General features: G+C 43.2%; 1 protein-coding gene across 1 annotated transcript in view; it reads right to left on the bottom strand.

Annotated features, from left to right (window-relative positions):
* Positions 1-18,422, bottom strand: part of AFF2 (ALF transcription elongation factor 2) — a 465,549-nt gene that overhangs the window by 166,673 nt on the left and 280,454 nt on the right. The window contains exon 4 of the mRNA XM_059157826.1: positions 10,474-10,518. Within this exon, the coding sequence (XP_059013809.1) occupies positions 10,474-10,518 (45 nt within the window). The remainder of the gene's footprint in view (positions 1-10,473; positions 10,519-18,422) is intronic.

Here is an 18,422-nt window from a genome sequence, read left to right as displayed (position 1 = left end):
TGTATTTCTTCTGTATCTGAAAAGTTATTACTCTTTATTATTCCTTCCTTTATGTATTTGTGCTTTTTCCTTTTTTCCTCCCTTGCTGAGGTTAACAAATGATTGATTGCTATTACTCATTTATCTTGGAAAGTAAAAACAGATCTTAAACGTGCTAATTCTAATGATTTTCTGTCTGTAATTCATTTCCTTGCAGCCCTTGATTTATCTACTTTTAATAAAATAGTATCTTTAGGCTCTTGTATCACTGCCTGGGCTCTTGGGGTTTTTTTTTATCCTTTTAGATAAAATTGCTTCATTTTTTTTTTTTTTATTAATATTTTAATTTAATTTTTTAAAATTTCTTTTCAGCATGAGTATTCATTGTTTTTGCACTACACCCAGTGCTCCATGCAATATGTTCCCTTCCTAATACCCACCACCTGGTTCCCCCAACCTCCCACCCACGCCCCTTCAAACCCCTCAGATTGTTTTTTAAGAGTCCATAGTCTATCATGGTTCACCTCCCCTTCCAATTTCCCTCAACTCCCTTCTTCTCTCCATCTCCCCTTGTCCTCCATGTTACTTGTTATGCTCCACAAATAAGTGAAACCATATGATAATTGACTCTCTCTGCTTGACTTAGTTCACTCAGCATAATCTCTTCCAGTCCCGTTCATGTTGCTACAAAAGTTGGGTATTCATCCTTTCTGATGGAGGCATCATACTCCATAGTGTATATGGACCATATCTTCCTTATCCATTCGTCCGTTGAAGGGGCATCTTGGTTCTTTCCACAGTTTGGCGACCGTGGCCATTGCTGCTATAAACATTGGGGTCCAGATGGCCCTTCTTTTCACTACATCTGTACCTTTGGGGTAAATACCCAGGAGTGCAATTTCAGGGTCATAGGGAAGTTCTATTTTTAATTTCTTGAGGAATCTCCACACTGTTCTCCAAAGAGGCTACACCAACTTGCATTCCCACCAACAGTGTTAGAGGGTTCCCCTTTCTCCACATCCCCTCCAACACATGTTGTTTCCTGTCTTGCTAATTTTGGCCATTCTAACTGGTGTAAGATGATATCTCAATGTGGTTTTAATTTGAATCTCCCTGGTGGCTAGTGATGATGAACACTTTTTTATGTGTATGTCTTCATTGGAGAAGTGTCTGTTCATATCTTCTTCCCATTTTTTGATAGGATTGTCTGTTTTGTGTGTGTTGAGTTTGAGGAGTTCTTTATAGATCCTGGATATCAACCCTTTGTCTGTACTGTCATTTGCAAATATCTTCTCCCATTCTGTGGATTGCCTCTTTGTTTTGTTAACTGTTTCCTTTGCTGAGCAGAAGCTTTTGATCTTGATGAAAATTGCTTCATTTTTTAATAATTCCTGCTACTGTGATGGTCATAGTTTTGATTTGTTCCCTAACAACATTTTTATACATTTTTTTCCTTTTCTTCTTTGTTTTTCTCTTGGTATTTTTGCATAGCTCTTGAGTGGTTCTTTTTTTATTATTACTACTTTTTCTAGTGACAGAAGTTCTTCCTAGACAAGAGTTGTTTGTAGGATCTTTCTGTGGTAGTGGAGGCTGTGGTTCCGTCCCAGACAAGCAAGAGCTCTCTTCTCAACACCCATGTGTACGTTCAAAGCCTTTGGCCTTTATTTATGTCTTATCAAGAGACATCAGGCCTACAGGCTGCTCATAAGGTAGCATCTCAATCTGCCACGTTGCCTCAGTAGCAAAGTGCTTTCCACAAATGTGGATTAATTATGTCACTTCTCATTCAATACTGCCTTTCCCACTTCTTAGGATCTGTATGTTCCAGACTAAGTCCAAAGAAGCTCCAGTTACAAAACTTCATGCTCAGCCCCCCTTATTTCCATATTGGTTTTGCTTTTTATGGTATGTCACTTACTCTTTTTTTAAAAGATTTATTTATTTATCTCAGGGCAAGAGAACACAGCAAGGGGAGAGGCAGAGGGAGAGGGAGACAAGCAGACTCTCTACTGAGCAGGGAGCCCAATGTGGGTCTCCATCCCAGGACCCTGAGATCATGATCTGAGCCAAAGTCAAGTGTTGGATGCTTAACCTACTGAGCCTCCCAGGTGCCCCTGTGTTACTTATCCTAAAAGCAGTGAATCATCAGCTGTGCTCTAGAGCCATGACCATGGGAACCATCCTTTGGATTCTTTCCTGTCTGACCTTCACAGAATAAATTATGACTTAGGCTTATGTATGTCTTCTGGTTAGACCAGTTGTGGGGTTCACATTTTTTTCCTCATTCCCCATGATGCTTTTTTCAATTAACAGGAGAAGGTGTGAGCTTTGTTCTATTCTTTCATTTCAAAACTGAAGATGCCTACCAAATGGAATCTGGGAGGCTTCACTCTCAATGTATTTTCCAGAGACACTTATCTTACATCTATACAGATGCAAGTGCAACGGCCAACTTCCTGGCATTACGTTTTTTTTTTTTTTTTTTTTTTTTTCCAATCCAATCCCACTAGCACAGCTGGGACAATGAGGTTGGTTCTCAAACAACAGTTGGAAGCTATTAGTTCTTTCAGATAAGCCTAGCCTGCTTTTTGGCAAACCAATACACTATTTCATTACCCTCTCTGTACACCCAAGATACAGAAAGCAGGTGTAAATTCTACACATGGCTTAAATTCTCACCTGCTTTCATTCAGTTCAATAGAAAATAATAAATCACCATATTCACAGAAGGAAACAGGTTGTCAGAAAACAGACTTCTTTTTATATAGCACACCTACAAAATTCAGGGACTCATATATTGACTTGGTGACTTTAAAGGGGCTACTCTTGTTCACTCCCTGGACAGCTAAATGCTGAGTTGCTAAGTTGCTGGTATTTGACATCATCTCTTCCCTGACATGTCCCACATTTGACAGGTTCCCATGAATCACTGGGCCAGTCACCTCATTACTCACGTTACTCATTCTCCCAATGACGTCTGTATAACCATTTAAAATTCACATCAGACACTGGCTGCAAACCCCTAGATTCCACATGAAAATATTTAAACTGCTTGACAGGCTCTAAGTGCATTTGGAAGCATACTGGATGGCTTACATACACTGTTCACATAATAGTTGTTATAATTAAATTTAGCATCTTTCTTCTGGGTTGGTTTGTGTTTGAGAAAAGAGAGAATGATTACTGGGAGGCAAATAATGGCTAATATCTCTTATGGGCTAATTTTCTCCCATGAATTGCTCACCTCACATATGCATGCTACGTATTAAGTCCATTAGTGCTTTGAATTAGCTTCAGAAAAGGTAATACTCCACATAATTTACCCAGTCAAGGACATTTTCACCTGCTGACAAATTTACATATTCCCCAATGTCATTAGGTAAGAGCTAGTCATCAGAATAGCAGAGGGTGCAATCAGTAGTTAGTTCATTTATTTGACTCCATCAGTGTTAACATTAATTATAGTCTAAATTATATTTAGCAATTGTTGTCTTTCTTGGATGGAACACTACATTACTATTTCAAGAAACTATAATTTTAAAAGTCCACACCAGAATAGGATAGATGCTTTTTGAAACATTCTGGAAGGACTAGTATTTAAGACTGCTATACAGAAAATCGTTTGCATGATTCCAATTTGAACATTATTTATACATTAATTTGACAGGATATAAAATCAATTGCCTAATTATTGGTTAAATTTATCAAAGAAATTCAACTGAAAGGTGCTTGATTATGGTGCATAGTTATGATAATATAATCAAATTTCCTTTCAGAGATAATTGACCAATTTTGTTCTCTGATCCATTTTTTTTTTCATTCTTAAGATGGGCTTCTTCATTTGTTTCCCCTTTTAAAAGTAAAAAAAAAAAATAGCAAGTACTGTGCACAGTCGTCCTGTAATTATTTGGTAAGATCTCTCCATGCTAAAACTGTACACCCAAACACAGACCTAATATGTGGAATTGCCCTAATTTAGAATGCTGTAAACACAGATCATGCCGTCATCCAAAAGAGGTACCCATGTCGATGTTTACCAACCTGATCCATATGGCAGGGAGAGATCTGTAAGATTATACAGTTTATCAAATCAAGTTCCGTAAATCTTAGCAAATTCAGCATTCCCCATAAACAGTGAATTACGCTTACAGATGTTAGACTATGAAACTATCAACTACTGAAGGTACTTTGCTAGGAAACACAATCTGTTCAGTGTCAGGGCTAAGAAACATGCTCTATCTGCATTTTTGACTCAAGAAAGGACTTAATTGATAGTTTGTTGATATTTTTAAGTAAATTCTTGCGAGGAACAAATAAATCATACCACTGCCAAGCAAATAATCACTGAACATCCATCCTCAGCTACTGGCATTTAGTGCATGCAGCTCTCCTTGGCTGAACTCTTCCAGAAATGATTACTTGAGGACCCATCAAACCCCGCGGAGCTCAGGAGAGAAGCTGCTGCAGCCCATATTATTACATATGAGCAGCTTCAGAGTCCCTTATCTGATAGATGAATTGTAACTGCAGAACACCACCAGAGTTATTGTTAGTTTTCATTTCTGTTTGGACTTGAGGGTAGCTTGAGTTGAAAGAGCAAATGGTGCACTGACCAAAGCAGGTGCACAGTCTGGGACCATCGTCACCTTGATGTTTATCTTTTTTTTTTTTAAGATTTTATTTATTATTTGACAGAATGAGAGAGAGAGAGAGAGAGAGAGAGAGAGAGAGAGAGGAGATCACAAACAGGCAGAGAGGCAGGCAGAGAAAGAGGGGGAAGCTCTTGCAGGACTTGATCCCAGGACCGTGAGATCATGAACTGAGCTGAAGGCAGAGGCTTAACTCACTGAACCACCCAGGAACCCACCTTGATGTTTCTGATTTGCAAAATGTTAGACTAGGGCAACAATGTACTTGACAAGTAGTGAAGACAAGTGGATCTACACAGCATGTTTTATGGCAGAAGGGCAGTTGGAGGAGAGGTGCTGTGGGTTGGTGGTTTCTGGTCTGTTTGAAAAATGACTTGAAATTGTTTTGGCATAACTGGATTTGTACGAATCAGGGAAACAACGGCAGCTGGAAGGAATGGGTAGCTGATGCCATCATGATACTAGTCATAAAGGAGACCACAGTTGGGGAAGGCAGAATGGACTAGAGTGCTTCAACAAGGGCCAAATGCATAGCGAGGTATTTGTTTTGCAAAATGGGACTCAAGATGCAGAGTTTTGGAACTGTAGCAAGGTGTACGCGACCTAGTGTACATAAGGAACAGGCAGCTGTGGTCCCCAGGTGGAGCACGCCAGTGGATTTCTCAACAGTTGCCCACCCTCCACTCCAACCCTTAGGCCCCAGGAAAGATGACAGAGGGATTCCTGAGCTCTTCCAAAAGTAGCATAGAGGGGCACCTGCATGCCTCAGTCAGTTGGGCATCTGCCTCTTGGTTTCATCTCATGTTGTGTTCTCAGCGTCATGAGTTCAAGCCCCATGTCAGGCTCTGTGCTCAGCCTGAGTGGGCTTGAAATTCTCCCTCTCCCTTTCTGCCTCCCCTTTCTCGTGTTCTCTCTGTCTCTTTCTAAAATAAATAGATCTTTTTGTAAAAATTGGCCAGTATATCCCCAATTCGGATACTTTCATCTATGATCAGAGTATCATCTTGTGGGTAACAACACTCACAGGCTGAAAATGCGGCATGCATACCCCCAACAGGTAAAATTGCTGGCCAGGTGAACTTGACAATAAACAACTCTGTCCTCTTTATTTTTCCTTGGGCTGCGCTATCACAGACTCAAGATGCAGAGTTTTAGGACTGTCGCAAGATGTACGCAACCTAGTGTTCTCAAGTGTTCTGCCTGGAAATGGCACATTGCTCTTATTTTTTTATCAGTGGCAGTTATGTGCCATTGTTATTATTTTATTATTTGACGTGATATTCGAATATATTCAGAATGTTAGGAAGAAAGAATTAACTCCTGATGCCTGCTCAAATTCCATTGCTTTGGTGGGATTCTTAGAGTGGTTAGGACTAAGTCAGCCAGCATCTGGGGCAGTTTTTTTTTTTTTGTTTGTTTTGTTTTGTTTCTTTTTAATCCAGAGGGTTGTGAGAGGGTGGTGGCTGGTTTGGCATAGTAAAATGCAGACCAAGTTCCTTTTCTGCTTCCACCGCAACCTAGCTTCACCCACGTTGCAGGTCATTTATAACCTCTCTGGGCCTTACTTTCCTGAAAAAAAATAGGGACTACCCCATGTTTCCTCTTATCAAAATAACGTAATGTGGTTCAAGTGTTTTCTTTTTTTTTTTTTTTTAAAGATTTTATTTATTTATTTGTCATAGAGAGAGAAGCGAGAGAAAGCACAGGCAGACAGAGTGGCAGGCAGAGGCAGAGGGAGAAGCAGGCTCCCCACCAAGCAAGGAGCCCGATGTGGGACTCGATCCCAGGACGCTGGGATCATGACCTGAGCTGAAGGCAGCCGCTTAACCAACTGAGCCACCCAGGCGTCCCGGTTCAAGTGTTTTCAAAGGCAGTCATGTGCCACAGAAAAATATGGTCACCCTATCAGTCAAGTTAGCCCTGGAAGACCAGAGGAGGTGGGTTAAGATGCTATGAGAAGCAGGAGCACAAAGAAAGCCAACCAGTTTGAATTGGAACAGCATTTTGGAAAAGGAGGCAAAAATAAAATGCATTAGGGAAAAGTATTTCCATTGCCTGGGGACTGAGGGACTGAGAGAGGGGTGAGACCAGTTCTGTTGTAGTTGGTTTATAAAAGAAGTCTGTCCCCAGGGGAGATGAAGTGGGTTTGCATGCTTAGCCTGCTGGGCTGTGGAGGGCAAAAAGGGGGGAGATCAGTGAGGTGGGGAAGTTGAGAGAGCAAACAGACGGAGCTCTCCATGTTCCCCGCGCAAACCGTGCTCACACTTTAATGATTCTCTCACTGCAGTTGGGTCGTATGGTGGGAGGGTGAGTTATTAACCCCTGTTTGCTGCACGAAGAGATCGAGAAGCCACATAGTTAGAAAGTGAGGGACCCAGGGCTTCCTACTCCAGGGCCAGAACCCCTTCCTCCCCACAGCTACGCTTTAATGAGGCAGAATGTGCCCTTGCTCTTGGCTGATCTGAAAAACGCTGATGGTGTCAGAGAGAGGTGGAGGGGAAAAGGAAGGGAAAAGCCCCCCCCCCATACCCACCAGGGAGGAGGCAGTTGGGGAGCACGGCCACACAGAGAGCTGTGGAACTATCCGCTGGGCTCCACAGCCCTCAAACAAACATGACCACGAACCTGTTGTGCCACACAATGTGGGCTATACAAATTTAAGAATTACTCATAAAATTTAGGACATAAACTTTGGAATGCTTATTTTTATTCTAAGCATGAGACATGTCAGTCATTCTTCAATGAAGGAAAGCCAACTCATTAATGATGCTGTTGAAAAATACCCGGGATTCTATACAATCTACAGCCCTTCAAAAAAAAAAAAAGACATTTCCCTAGATTCTCTTTCAAGAACAGAAGGACTTTTGTTACCTCCTCAAAGGGTGCTAGCTTTTACGAGCTTATTAAGGCAACCTGCTTCTTTTCTTTCCTGTTTAAGTGACATTCTGTTGTTTCTCTAAGTGGCTCCTCTAGCAGACAGGGGCTCCCAGCCTCCGCCAGGTGCTCACCAGGCTCTCCTCACTTGGGCAGTGGGGCAGCGTGGGAGCCCCATATACCCCAGGGCCAGGCCACTCTTAAGAAGAGATTCCAATTGCGACCAATTAGGTGAAAGTTTTGAAATGGGAACCACATTCTTTGGGAATTAAGAAAAGACCACTGATTTCATTTGGGAGAGAGGAAGAGATTTCTTGCCGTGTTACCTTTCTTTCAGGAATGCAGCCAACACACACATGAGCAAGCATTTTGTGTCTCTTGTTGATCTGACCATCTCCACACAATGGAAGGAACAGGCAGCTGTGGTCCCCAGGTGGAGCACGCCAGTGGATTTTTCAACAGTTGCCCACCCTCCACTCCAACCCTTAGGCCCCAGGAAAGATGACAGAGGGATTCCTGAGCGCTTCCAAAAGTAGCATAGAGGGGCACCTGCATGCCTCAGTTAGTTGGGTGTCTGCTTCTTGGTTTCAGCTCATGTTGTGTTCTCAGGGTCATGAGTTCAAGCTCCATGTCAGGCTCTGTGCTCAGCCTGAGTGGGCTTGAAATTCTCCCTCTCCCTTTCTGCCTCCCCTTTCTCGTGTTCTCTCTGTCTCTTTCTAAAATAAATAGATCTTTTTGTAAAAATTGGCCAGTATATCCCCAATTCGGATACTTTCATCTATGATCAGAGTATCATCTTGTGGGTAACAATGCTCATAGGCTGAAAGTGCGGCACGCATATCCCCGACAGGTAAAACTGGAGGCCAGGTGAACTTGACAATAAACAACTCTGTCCTCTTTATTTTTCCTTGGGCTGTGCTGTCACAGAAGGTAACACAGCACGGGGAGTCTCAGGAAGAAGTGGGGAGAGTTCCTCACATTGGTAAGTGTGGGGATGGGGGGCAGACTTCTCAATGGCACACAGATTATTCTTTTCCCTAGTGGGCAAGACTGTGTGCTTTTTTCATGGCCACACTGATCATCATTTATCATAATAATGAGCATCTCTACCTCTTGGTGGTTTCAAAGGGAATTAGAACAGGTATTATCATCCTGTTTCACAGACAAGGAATGGAGATTCTGAAAGATGGAGTTCTCTGTCCAAACTGCAGAGTGACAAACAGCAGGGCTGGCCCTGGGACTCAGTGCCATGACTCCCGTTCTTCACGTGCCACATTGCCTTGCCTTATGGTGCTAACAGCTAGAGATGGGAGACCCATTTTCCAGGCTAGGCTCTGGTATTGCCTTTGGTTTAAGCACTGCTCTTGGAGAGGTCACTGCCACCTCTTGTCACTCTTACGTACACATTCCCTCCCGTTGGGAACAGGTCATACAGCTTACCTTCTCTCAAGTCTCTCCTTCTCACTGCCCTCCACCCTCCCACATCTTGTCCCCTCATCCTTGTGCAAGGATGAAACAAGTCTGCAACCCCCACAACCTTCTTCAACCCGTGTTGGCAAGGGAGGCAGCAGTGAAGTTGAGGCTTGAGATTCCAGAGAGCAGAAAGCCCAAGATTTAGGGTAGGCTGCTTGAAGAGGGGGAGAATACTAACAAAAGAGGGGAGTCTCAAAAGAACTTCATCAAAATCAAAAGCTTCTGCACAGCAAAGGAAACAGTCAAGAAAACAAAGATGCAACCCATGGAATGGGAGAAGATATTTGCAAATGACAGTACAGTCAAAAGGTTGATATCCAGGATCTATAAAGAACTCCTCAAACTCAACACACACAAAACAGACAATCCTATCAAAAAATGGGAAGAAGATATGAACAGACACTTCTCCAATGAAGACATACAAATGGCTATCAGCCACATGAAAAAGTATTCATCATCACTAGCTACCAGGGAGATTCAAATTAAAACCACATTGAGATACCACCTTACACCAGTTAGAATGGCCAAAATTAGCAAGACAGGAAACAACATGTGTTGGAGGGGATGTGGAGAAAGGGGAACCCTCTAACACTGTTGGTGGGAATGCAAGTTGGTGCAGCCTCTTTGGAGAACAGTGTGGAGATTCCTCAAGAAATTAAAAATAGAACTTCCCTATGACCCTTCAAGTGCACTCCTGGGTATTTACCCCAAAGGTACAGATGTAGTGAAAAGAAGGGCCATCTGGACCCCAATGTTTATAGCAGCAATGGCCACGGTCGCCAAACTGTGAAAAGAACCAAGATGCCCTTCAACGGACGATTGGATAAGGAAGATGAGGTCCATATACACTATGGAGTATTCTGCCTCCATCAGAAAGGATGAATACCCAACTTTTGTAGCAACATGGACAGGACTGGAAGAGATTATGCTGAGTGAAATAAGTCAAGCAGAGAGAGTCAATTATCATATGGTTTCACTTATTTGTGGAGCATAACAAATAGCATGGAGGACATGGGGAGTTAGAGAGGAGAAGGGAGTTGGGGGAAATTGGAAGGGGAGGTGAACCATGAGAGACTATGGACTCTGAAAAACAATCTGAGGGGTTTGAAGTGGTGGGGGGGTGGGAGATTGGGGTACCAGGTGGTGGGTATTAGAGAGGGCACGGATTGCATGGAGCACTGGGTGTGGTGCAAAAATAATGGATACTGTTATGCTGAAAATAAATAAAAAATAAATTTAAAAAAAAATCAAAAGAAAGACCAGGAAAGGTGCAAGGATGAAAGAAAAGCTTGGGGAGATGACAAGACTAGCTTGGCCAGGGATGGGGAGAGGATAAGTGAGAAATGAGCCAGGAGGTATAAGCAGAAGGGTCTTGAAGTGGAATGAGAGGATTCCCCACCAGGATACTCCCAGAAACAGCACAGTAATTACTTGAAACAGCTGAAGCAGATAGATTGCTTCATTATTAAAAGGCACAGGAATAAAGGTTTAAACTCACCCGCAAGATTTCTTCAACACAGCTTGGATCACTGGGAAGGCTTACCTAAAATAAAATAAACAAACAGAAATTAAGCATCATTTAGCTACTCTCAGAGAAGCTTGTTCTATCATAGTTTACACGGTAGGAAAAACTGTAAAGAAAGGAAATAGAGCTTTCCCCTGTTAAGTACAAAGCTGAAAGTATCTGCTAGTGGCCAATTTTGTTTTGCCTTAATGAAGCAGGAAGACCATAGTGCAAGGTGCAGAAAGAGAGTAGCTTGTTCCGACACCGATTTTCTGTGGGATGCTGGGCTGTTTCCCCCCACCCTCCCCATCACCCAGGCTTTACTTTGCTCATCTATCCAAAGAAGGAGCTCGACTTCCTCATCTTGAAGGCCCATTTGGCCCTTTGCCACAGTTTAATATATTATTCATAATCATAGATTTTAAAAACATGAGGCCTATAGGACATACTTCTATGATTGAATTAAGTTCTTTTTAAATTTAGGAGTCTAACCAGTTGCCTGCAATTTTTATCTGAAACACCAAGTTTCAGACTCCTGTGTAAATTGCAGGCATGCCTTGGCACTGAGAGAGCATCTCACAAACATACAAAGTGAATCCCATGAGCTGTCTTTCCCAGCGTGACATCTTCCTGATCAATCAAAATTCAAGCAACTCGAAGAAATGTCCCAAGGACTCACTGCAGGTCTGGCACATGGATTTATCCTCCAGGGACTCTATAATCAGTGAAAGCCAGAAGCCGGCACCAAACTAAGGCACCAGTCTGAAGGCAGTGACTGGCGGGGGATGTGGGCATGGGACAACCACTCGAAGAAAGGTCTGCCGGGTGTGACATCACCTGTGTGAGTTGCAGGCATCCCCCAAATCTCTCTCTCTCCTTCATACCCTCCCCCTCTCCAGGACTGCAATTTGTCACTTCTGCTTCCCTCCAGTTCTGGCAAGGAGAACATTTGGTCTCCTTAAATCACTGCCTCAGAAGGTGAAATGTCAGTCCTCTAAAGACAGCACAGTCACAGAGACTATACATCCCAAATATCTCGCAGGGGCAATTAGGTGATGAGCCCCTAGTACTCCAATAGACTGAAGGATGAACATAACTCTACTTGGGGAAATGGAAAATAGAATATGGCCCCAGTCTCCCTCAAATTTGCAAGAAAACCTGATATAACCATCAGCAAATCTTAATTCAGCATTAAAGTCACTGCTGTAGTGGTATTAATTTCACCTTGCATTTTTTTTCAGTACCTTCTTTATGTAAAAGTCCCTGATTCAGAAGCATAATATCCTTTGTGGGGGAGGCAGGCTGAGAAAGAGTCCCCCATAAAGGAGGGACTATCCAGTACTCGGTACACTTCCGGTTTACACCTGTTATCCTGGAGTCATTATTGACAGTATCTCCTTTTTCCCCTCACAGATCCCCCTCACAAATGTCCCAGTTTGGATGATACATCATATAGTCACTCTTTCCCAGCACAGTAACATTCTAATACTGGGTAGAAAGAACAGTAGAAGGAAAGGCAGGAAAAGAGGGCCAGGTGTTACTTTCCAGAGGACCTTAAATGCAGGTCCGCAATAGGGAACTATGGGTATGCTTTGGCCTAGCACAGTACATTCGTTCATTCAACAACTTTTCTGAGGGCCGGGGACTATGCCTCCAGCCTTATGCTAGGCGCGGGTACCATGAAAAGCAAAAGGAGACACAGCTTTCTCCCTCATGGAGTCTGTACACTCAAGAGAAAGGTAAATAGGAGGAATCACATAGTTCATGTAGGACTGAAACTGTGTGTACCGCTCCCTAAGACCATCTCACAGGCACTAGTTGTGCAAAATTAAAGAATCCCTGTCCAGATAGGTGTGGGAACTACTGCCATCCAACCCCTATGTGGAAATCCATGGTGCGAATTAAAGGCTCCAAGACATCTATCTAACTGTTTAACACATGTTCCCAACTTTCTTGACCGCTGAATTCTGGGCTTTTTAGTTTTTGTGATTTATGTTTGTTTGTTTCCCAATCATCAAATACCACCATTCCATGCAGAATGAGTGTTTGTGGAACATGCACCGGCAGATGTCTAACGCCCTGCAGTATTGCAGAACTCAACGGATTAGTTTTAACCACAGATACAATCTCATCCCATTGCTCAATGCTCTAGTAACTGTATTTTCCAAGACAGTCCTTGAACTTCTAAGAAATAACCTTTGCCAAAGGTCAAAATGATTCTAGCAGAATTAAATCTTCAATATCATTGTTGCATTCTGTCTGTGTGGGCCTCCTGGGCTAAAAATGTATGTCCCGCTCTCAGAAAAAGGCCCTTGCTCTTTTTGTTCCCACACAAAAAACATAATGTTAATTTTCCAACCACAGAGAAAAACATACAAGCAATGTGCAGACACCACAAGAACACTTGCTTCTGGGTGTATAAGGAACTAGGTGGGAGTTCCAGCCCTACCACTTGGGAACAGGACTTGGTAACTTTACCCCTGTGAGTTCCAGTTTTCCCAACTGTAAAATAAAGTAGAATAAAATAAAATCGCCATCATACTAATACCCACTCTTTTCAAATCTCACAGGGTTTCTGTGAGCAGCATATAAGTAATGTAAACGTGCTTTGTACCCCTTGTCCTGTTGTTCTCCTCACTGCTTTATTACTAAGTTGAGTTTTCTCATCTTTTCCAGGAAAGAACTGACTTACTCTCTCCCCCTGCAAATATCATCCCTACACCTGATATTATAAAGTATCTATTTCCTTATGGGGGAACTGCTGTCAAAATAGAAAGAGTTGTCAACTCTGGGGTTTTGCAGCAAATCTAATAACGACTTCTTGGTGTCAGTAGCACTCAGGTTTGGGAAGGACTGCTGACAAGGGCAGTCAAATAAGTCTGTGTCCACACCGAGTGTTCAGATTTTTTTTCTTTTTAAGAAATCCCGGAATCCAGCATTGGCATGAAGTCACTAGTCCTGCAAACTTCTCTAGCCCTGCCCCACAGCTTTTTCCATTGCAAGACAGCTACATTTGAGCAGCAAATGCTTCTCCCCCTGCAAGTGCTTTTGAATTAAGCAGTGGAGCATTTCCTCTGCGCCTAGAATAGTGTTAGGCATTGCAGGGGGGCAGTGATACAAACAGCTCTGAGACTTGGCCTCTTTCTCTGGGAGTTAAATGTCTGGATGGGATGGCAAAACAAACAATTAGAGACCCACCAGGACAGACATTGTAAGGTAGTCATGACAAGGGTAATAGGATCATTATTTACCACCCAACTGCCTATTCATCAGTTCTCCCATTTATTTCTTTAGACAACAAATCCTGATTGAGCTCACACTGTGCTCAGGATGGTGCCAAGGGGGAGGGTCTGAAGACACTGAAGACAACATAATTTCTGGCTTTGAGACTCCATGCAAACTGAGAAGACAAACATTTACACGGGAAATAGACAATACAGAACAGGAGGTCTGATCAGGTGGCAGGGAGAGGGTACCTACCGGGTTCACGGACAGAGTCATGTCCGACAGAAGCTCCCAGCTGCCGAGGTCCCCACTGTAGTCCTCACTCCACATGGGAGTGAGAGACCAAGGATCTGTCATGGCTGAAAAGTGGTGGAGCCACCTGAGGCCACTCCAGTCTCTGAGATCCCCTGCGGAGCTGCACTCCAGGTTTGGGGGAAGTCACTCTGCACACTGAAGACAGCTGCACTGAGGCAGGGGCTCAGCCCTGGAATTTTGCCCAGTGGCACTCCCCCTCCTCTCTCTCTCTCTCTCTCACACACACACACACACATGCACACACTCCTCTCGCAGTACTTCTGGAGTCACTCGGACAGGTGGGAAAGGAGACTAAGAGAACTAGTGGTGACACGGGGATTAGAACTGCTGCCCGCTGAGTTGCCGAGCTGCTGCTTAATTCCCGAGCCACCTTCTCCTCTCTTTCAATCCACCCTTGAGCATTCAGATAGTCCGCAAAGCGCAAGTTAACCACTCAGAGCTGCAGCGGCCTTTCCATCCCCCTCTCTGCCCCCTCCTCCCAGAGCAGAGAGCAGGCTGCGCATGGCAGAGGCAAGCCTGTGCTCTCCCGCCTGGCCCCAGATGACCCTCTCGTGCTGGGCACAGATGTGGTCCTCTGAGGGCCAGGGAAGGCAGGCACACGGCGGGCAGGTGGGGGCGTTGATGGAGAGCCCTTCCAAGTGCCTACCCTCTTGGCATGTGACAGCGCAGTCTGCCACCCCATGTACCCACAGAAAGACCACGCACAGATCATCTGCCTGGTGATAAATACATATCTTTGGAAATAATGAGGGTACCTTTAAATCATCAAATATTCAATTAACTGCAGCAACAATAAATGAATTGCATAGGATGTTTTAATCATTCCAGAATTAATCAGTTTGGAGCATACTTCTTGGCGATTAGGGTAATACAAGATATCAAAAATACCCTGATTGTGGCATTGAGAGACATAAGCAGCAGCTAGCACTAATAGAAAACATGGAGATTAATGTAAAACATTAAAAGAATAATGATCATCACATGGTTAACCAGGGTTGGGGCCAGGGAGAGCTCAGTGCCTGCCTGTCAGTGTATTTATTATTAAGGGACTGCAAGAGAAGGGTCATTCTTTTTTTTTTTTTTCTTTTCCCCTAAAAGCACCCGGAGGTTGTCCCACAATATCTGGCAATCAAAGCTCATGATTCCAGGCATATTCCACCTTGACAAAGACTTCGTGAAGCAAAACTCAAAAGTCACAGGTTTAATTGCCAGCGAATGCTTGCATTCCCCTAACAAGTGCAAGTGACACAGAGTGTCAAACACCATGCCAACGGCCCAGTCAAACAATATGCATGACTGACATCCATGGCAGCTTCTGAAGTAATTCCGTTTGTATTTTCATTAACAAATTGCCGCATTTATCCCCATGATTGATTTACGGGACACGGAGTTCCCCTGATGTGGCATTACTAATAGAACGAAAAGTCAGGTTATGATATTGCATTACCAAATGAGTTGCCGGCTTTTTAAAATTTTTAATCCCCACGGTCTGTCATTTGTAAAAACAAGGGGGAGGAGCCTCTGCAGTTCTGATCCCTTGATCTCCCCACCCGACCTAGGGAATCCCGGGTCTCCAATTTGGAAAAGTACAAACCCAGTTCCCATTAGGATCTGTCAGTCCCTTGCTTCCTGCCTCACCTTAATCTATCCCTATTCTAGTTGGTATTCATGAGGCCCTGATTAAACAGGAACAGTTAATATTACATAAGCTGCCAACAGAAGTCCTCAGGTAATAGGACTTTTTAATCAAAACAAAAAAGATTTCACAACTGTCACATGGTACAGCTAAACAGCTCATCTTCCAGTTTCTTTTTAATACAGCTGAAATCCTGGGTGCCCACAGATTTGTGGAGTTTACTTTCAAATACTGCTTCCCGTCCATTTTTAAGAGAGTCACATGGTCCAAATACCCCATGTAAAATAAGTTAGTAGTCATGGTTCCCTCTAAGACAGAAGAAACAAAAGTAGAGCATAAAGATCAAAGGAATTTAATGTCCTTGCCATTTCAGGCCGGCTTAAAAAAAAAAAAAAATGACCTTTTATGTAGACTCTTCCATGGCATCAAAACTAAAAAGGCAGTGAGTGCAATTACATTTTATTTATTTGAGCAAATAAATGAGATAATTTACTATATTTTCTGGGGGCATCAAGAGGTAGTGAAAAGAATACACTCTTTGAAGCTGGGCCGACTTGGATTTTAATCCCAGCTTTGATACTTAATTTGTTTTGTGGTACTTGAACTTCTCTGCATTTGTTTCCCTGCCTGGCTTTCTGTTTCAGTGTCTATAGGAGGGGAATACAAGGTACACTCTTACAGTGGTTATGGGGCTGAGATGTACATCGTAAGCTCCCTCCCCGACTTCTATCCCAAGTCGCCTCTAAGGCTTGTGGCGAGGCATCACCACATTGAGACTTAGAGCCCCTTGTAAACTGGCCCCCAAGACATCCCGTGCAGGTAACTAATTATGAAAAGCCTATCCAGGGGCCCAATGTATAACAAGTCTCGGGCTGCTGCTCCATCTGGTGGCTCTCCCTGAAGACGACAAAGGAGGCTGGAGAGGGAACTTGAGGGGGTAAGACAACAGAGAGACAAGGGGGAGTAAGGGTGGAAGGAGTGGGGGAAGGGCGGGTGATGTGCTTCATTATGAGGACATCTTGTCCCTGATTACATTAGGCATGGGCAAGGGCGGGATGCATATGCAGAAAGGCCCATCATCAGCTGAGAGGACCTAATGGCAGATGGAATTTCAAGTGAAGAGTACTTAATTCAGTGAGCTCTGAATAGCCATTAGCTCACTGTTCATTTATCTGGTGTAATAACTAGTTCTATAGAAGAGTGAGCTATAAATGGGGAGCAGGGTTATGGTCTTAAAGAAAAATCAGGTACACATCTAGCAAGATTGCCCTAAGAAACCAAGAGCCTATCTGGAAGTGCCTGGCCGCCCACCCCTCATTCCTCTGGTCACCCAAGCTGGACAGTGAGGTCATTCCAACTGCTGCTACTGTGTTTCCACCACCCAGGTGCCCTGGGGCCTTACCTCCTGCATACACATTCTCAAGGCTTTGTGCATAGATTCCTTAAATGTGCTGCTACTTTCCACCTTGTTTGCCTCTTCCTGCTTGTGCTTCTAGCCTTCTGCCGGCTCTTGGTGCTTGCCCTAAAACCCATGAATCTTCTAGCCATGTCCCTTCCTTTTGACATTTCTAGGCCTGCAACAAACCCCTCAGGGCCTGCAGGATACCCACTGTTGTCTTGTCTGGGGTGTTAGGGCACTGCAACCAAGAACTGTTTAAAATTAAGATCTCGATCCCACTAAATCCCTTCTTGCTGTACTGCCTGCCATTCATGCTAATGGCTGAATTGTGTCCCAGGCCTAAATCTCTTATGGTAAAAGAGGAAACTGTTAAACTACAGATGGACAAACTGGAGTGATGTCAGGCAGCTTCTGAACTCTGTCAACGGCTGCTGTTAAAGCTGTTAAGGCCAACATGCATGATCTAAGCATGTCAAGAAGGATTGCCGAGAAGCAAATTCACTTCTGAATTTTATCATTTAAAGAAGAAATTTAGAGTTTTTAGAGTGTCCAGATACTCCTACCCACTCCACAATCACAGCATATTCTCACAATGTACAGCAGCTAAGCCACCGCAAGGCAGCCATCTCGCTTTCAGCTAACTATGATTTAATAAAGTAGCAGAAGAAAGACATACTGACAGGAAAGAGTTTAAGTGCCCAAGTTCTACTACTAATTAGCTGTTTGGTTTGGGACAATTCACTTCCTCATTCTCCAGCCTCCACGACAAATGCAAGAGGATATATCACAAGTTCCTAATGTTTTGTACCTCACATAGCTTTATAAAAATAATCAGAGATCTACATAAGATAACCAACTTTTTCATTTGCCATGAAGGCCATAATGAAAACAATATCCAAAAGGTAGGAAGTGTACAATCTCCAAATACATGACAGATTCTTCAAGGTCTATGACAGCAAACTTATACCAACATCAAACATACTCACACATACCACTGTTCTTACAGTTTCCATTTTGCCACAGAAAAACCTTCATCTCAGACACGTTGCCAGGTGAGATAATCTCTTGGGCATCTTTTAGATTTTGTAATTTTATTCACCTTCTATTTTATTCTGTTATACTAAATACATTTTATTCTATGTTGCAGTAGACTTCTCAACATTCAATTCTCTATCTCCTATCCATGGACTATTCTCTCCATGGAGTACGAATGATCATTGTCAAATCCCAGATAGACTTTATCTTTTCCTGCTGATGCTTTTGAAATGCATGGGAGAGGCAAATTAATTTTTAGACCAATCAATGCCAGAATAATTAAGAAGGCAACTCTTAACACAACGAGTCACACAGAACACACAGCACGCACAC

This window comes from Mustela lutreola, chromosome X (assembly GCF_030435805.1).
Source record: "Mustela lutreola isolate mMusLut2 chromosome X, mMusLut2.pri, whole genome shotgun sequence".
Lineage (NCBI taxonomy): Eukaryota > Metazoa > Chordata > Mammalia > Carnivora > Mustelidae > Mustela > Mustela lutreola.
This window is presented reverse-complemented; position numbering and strand designations above follow the sequence as displayed.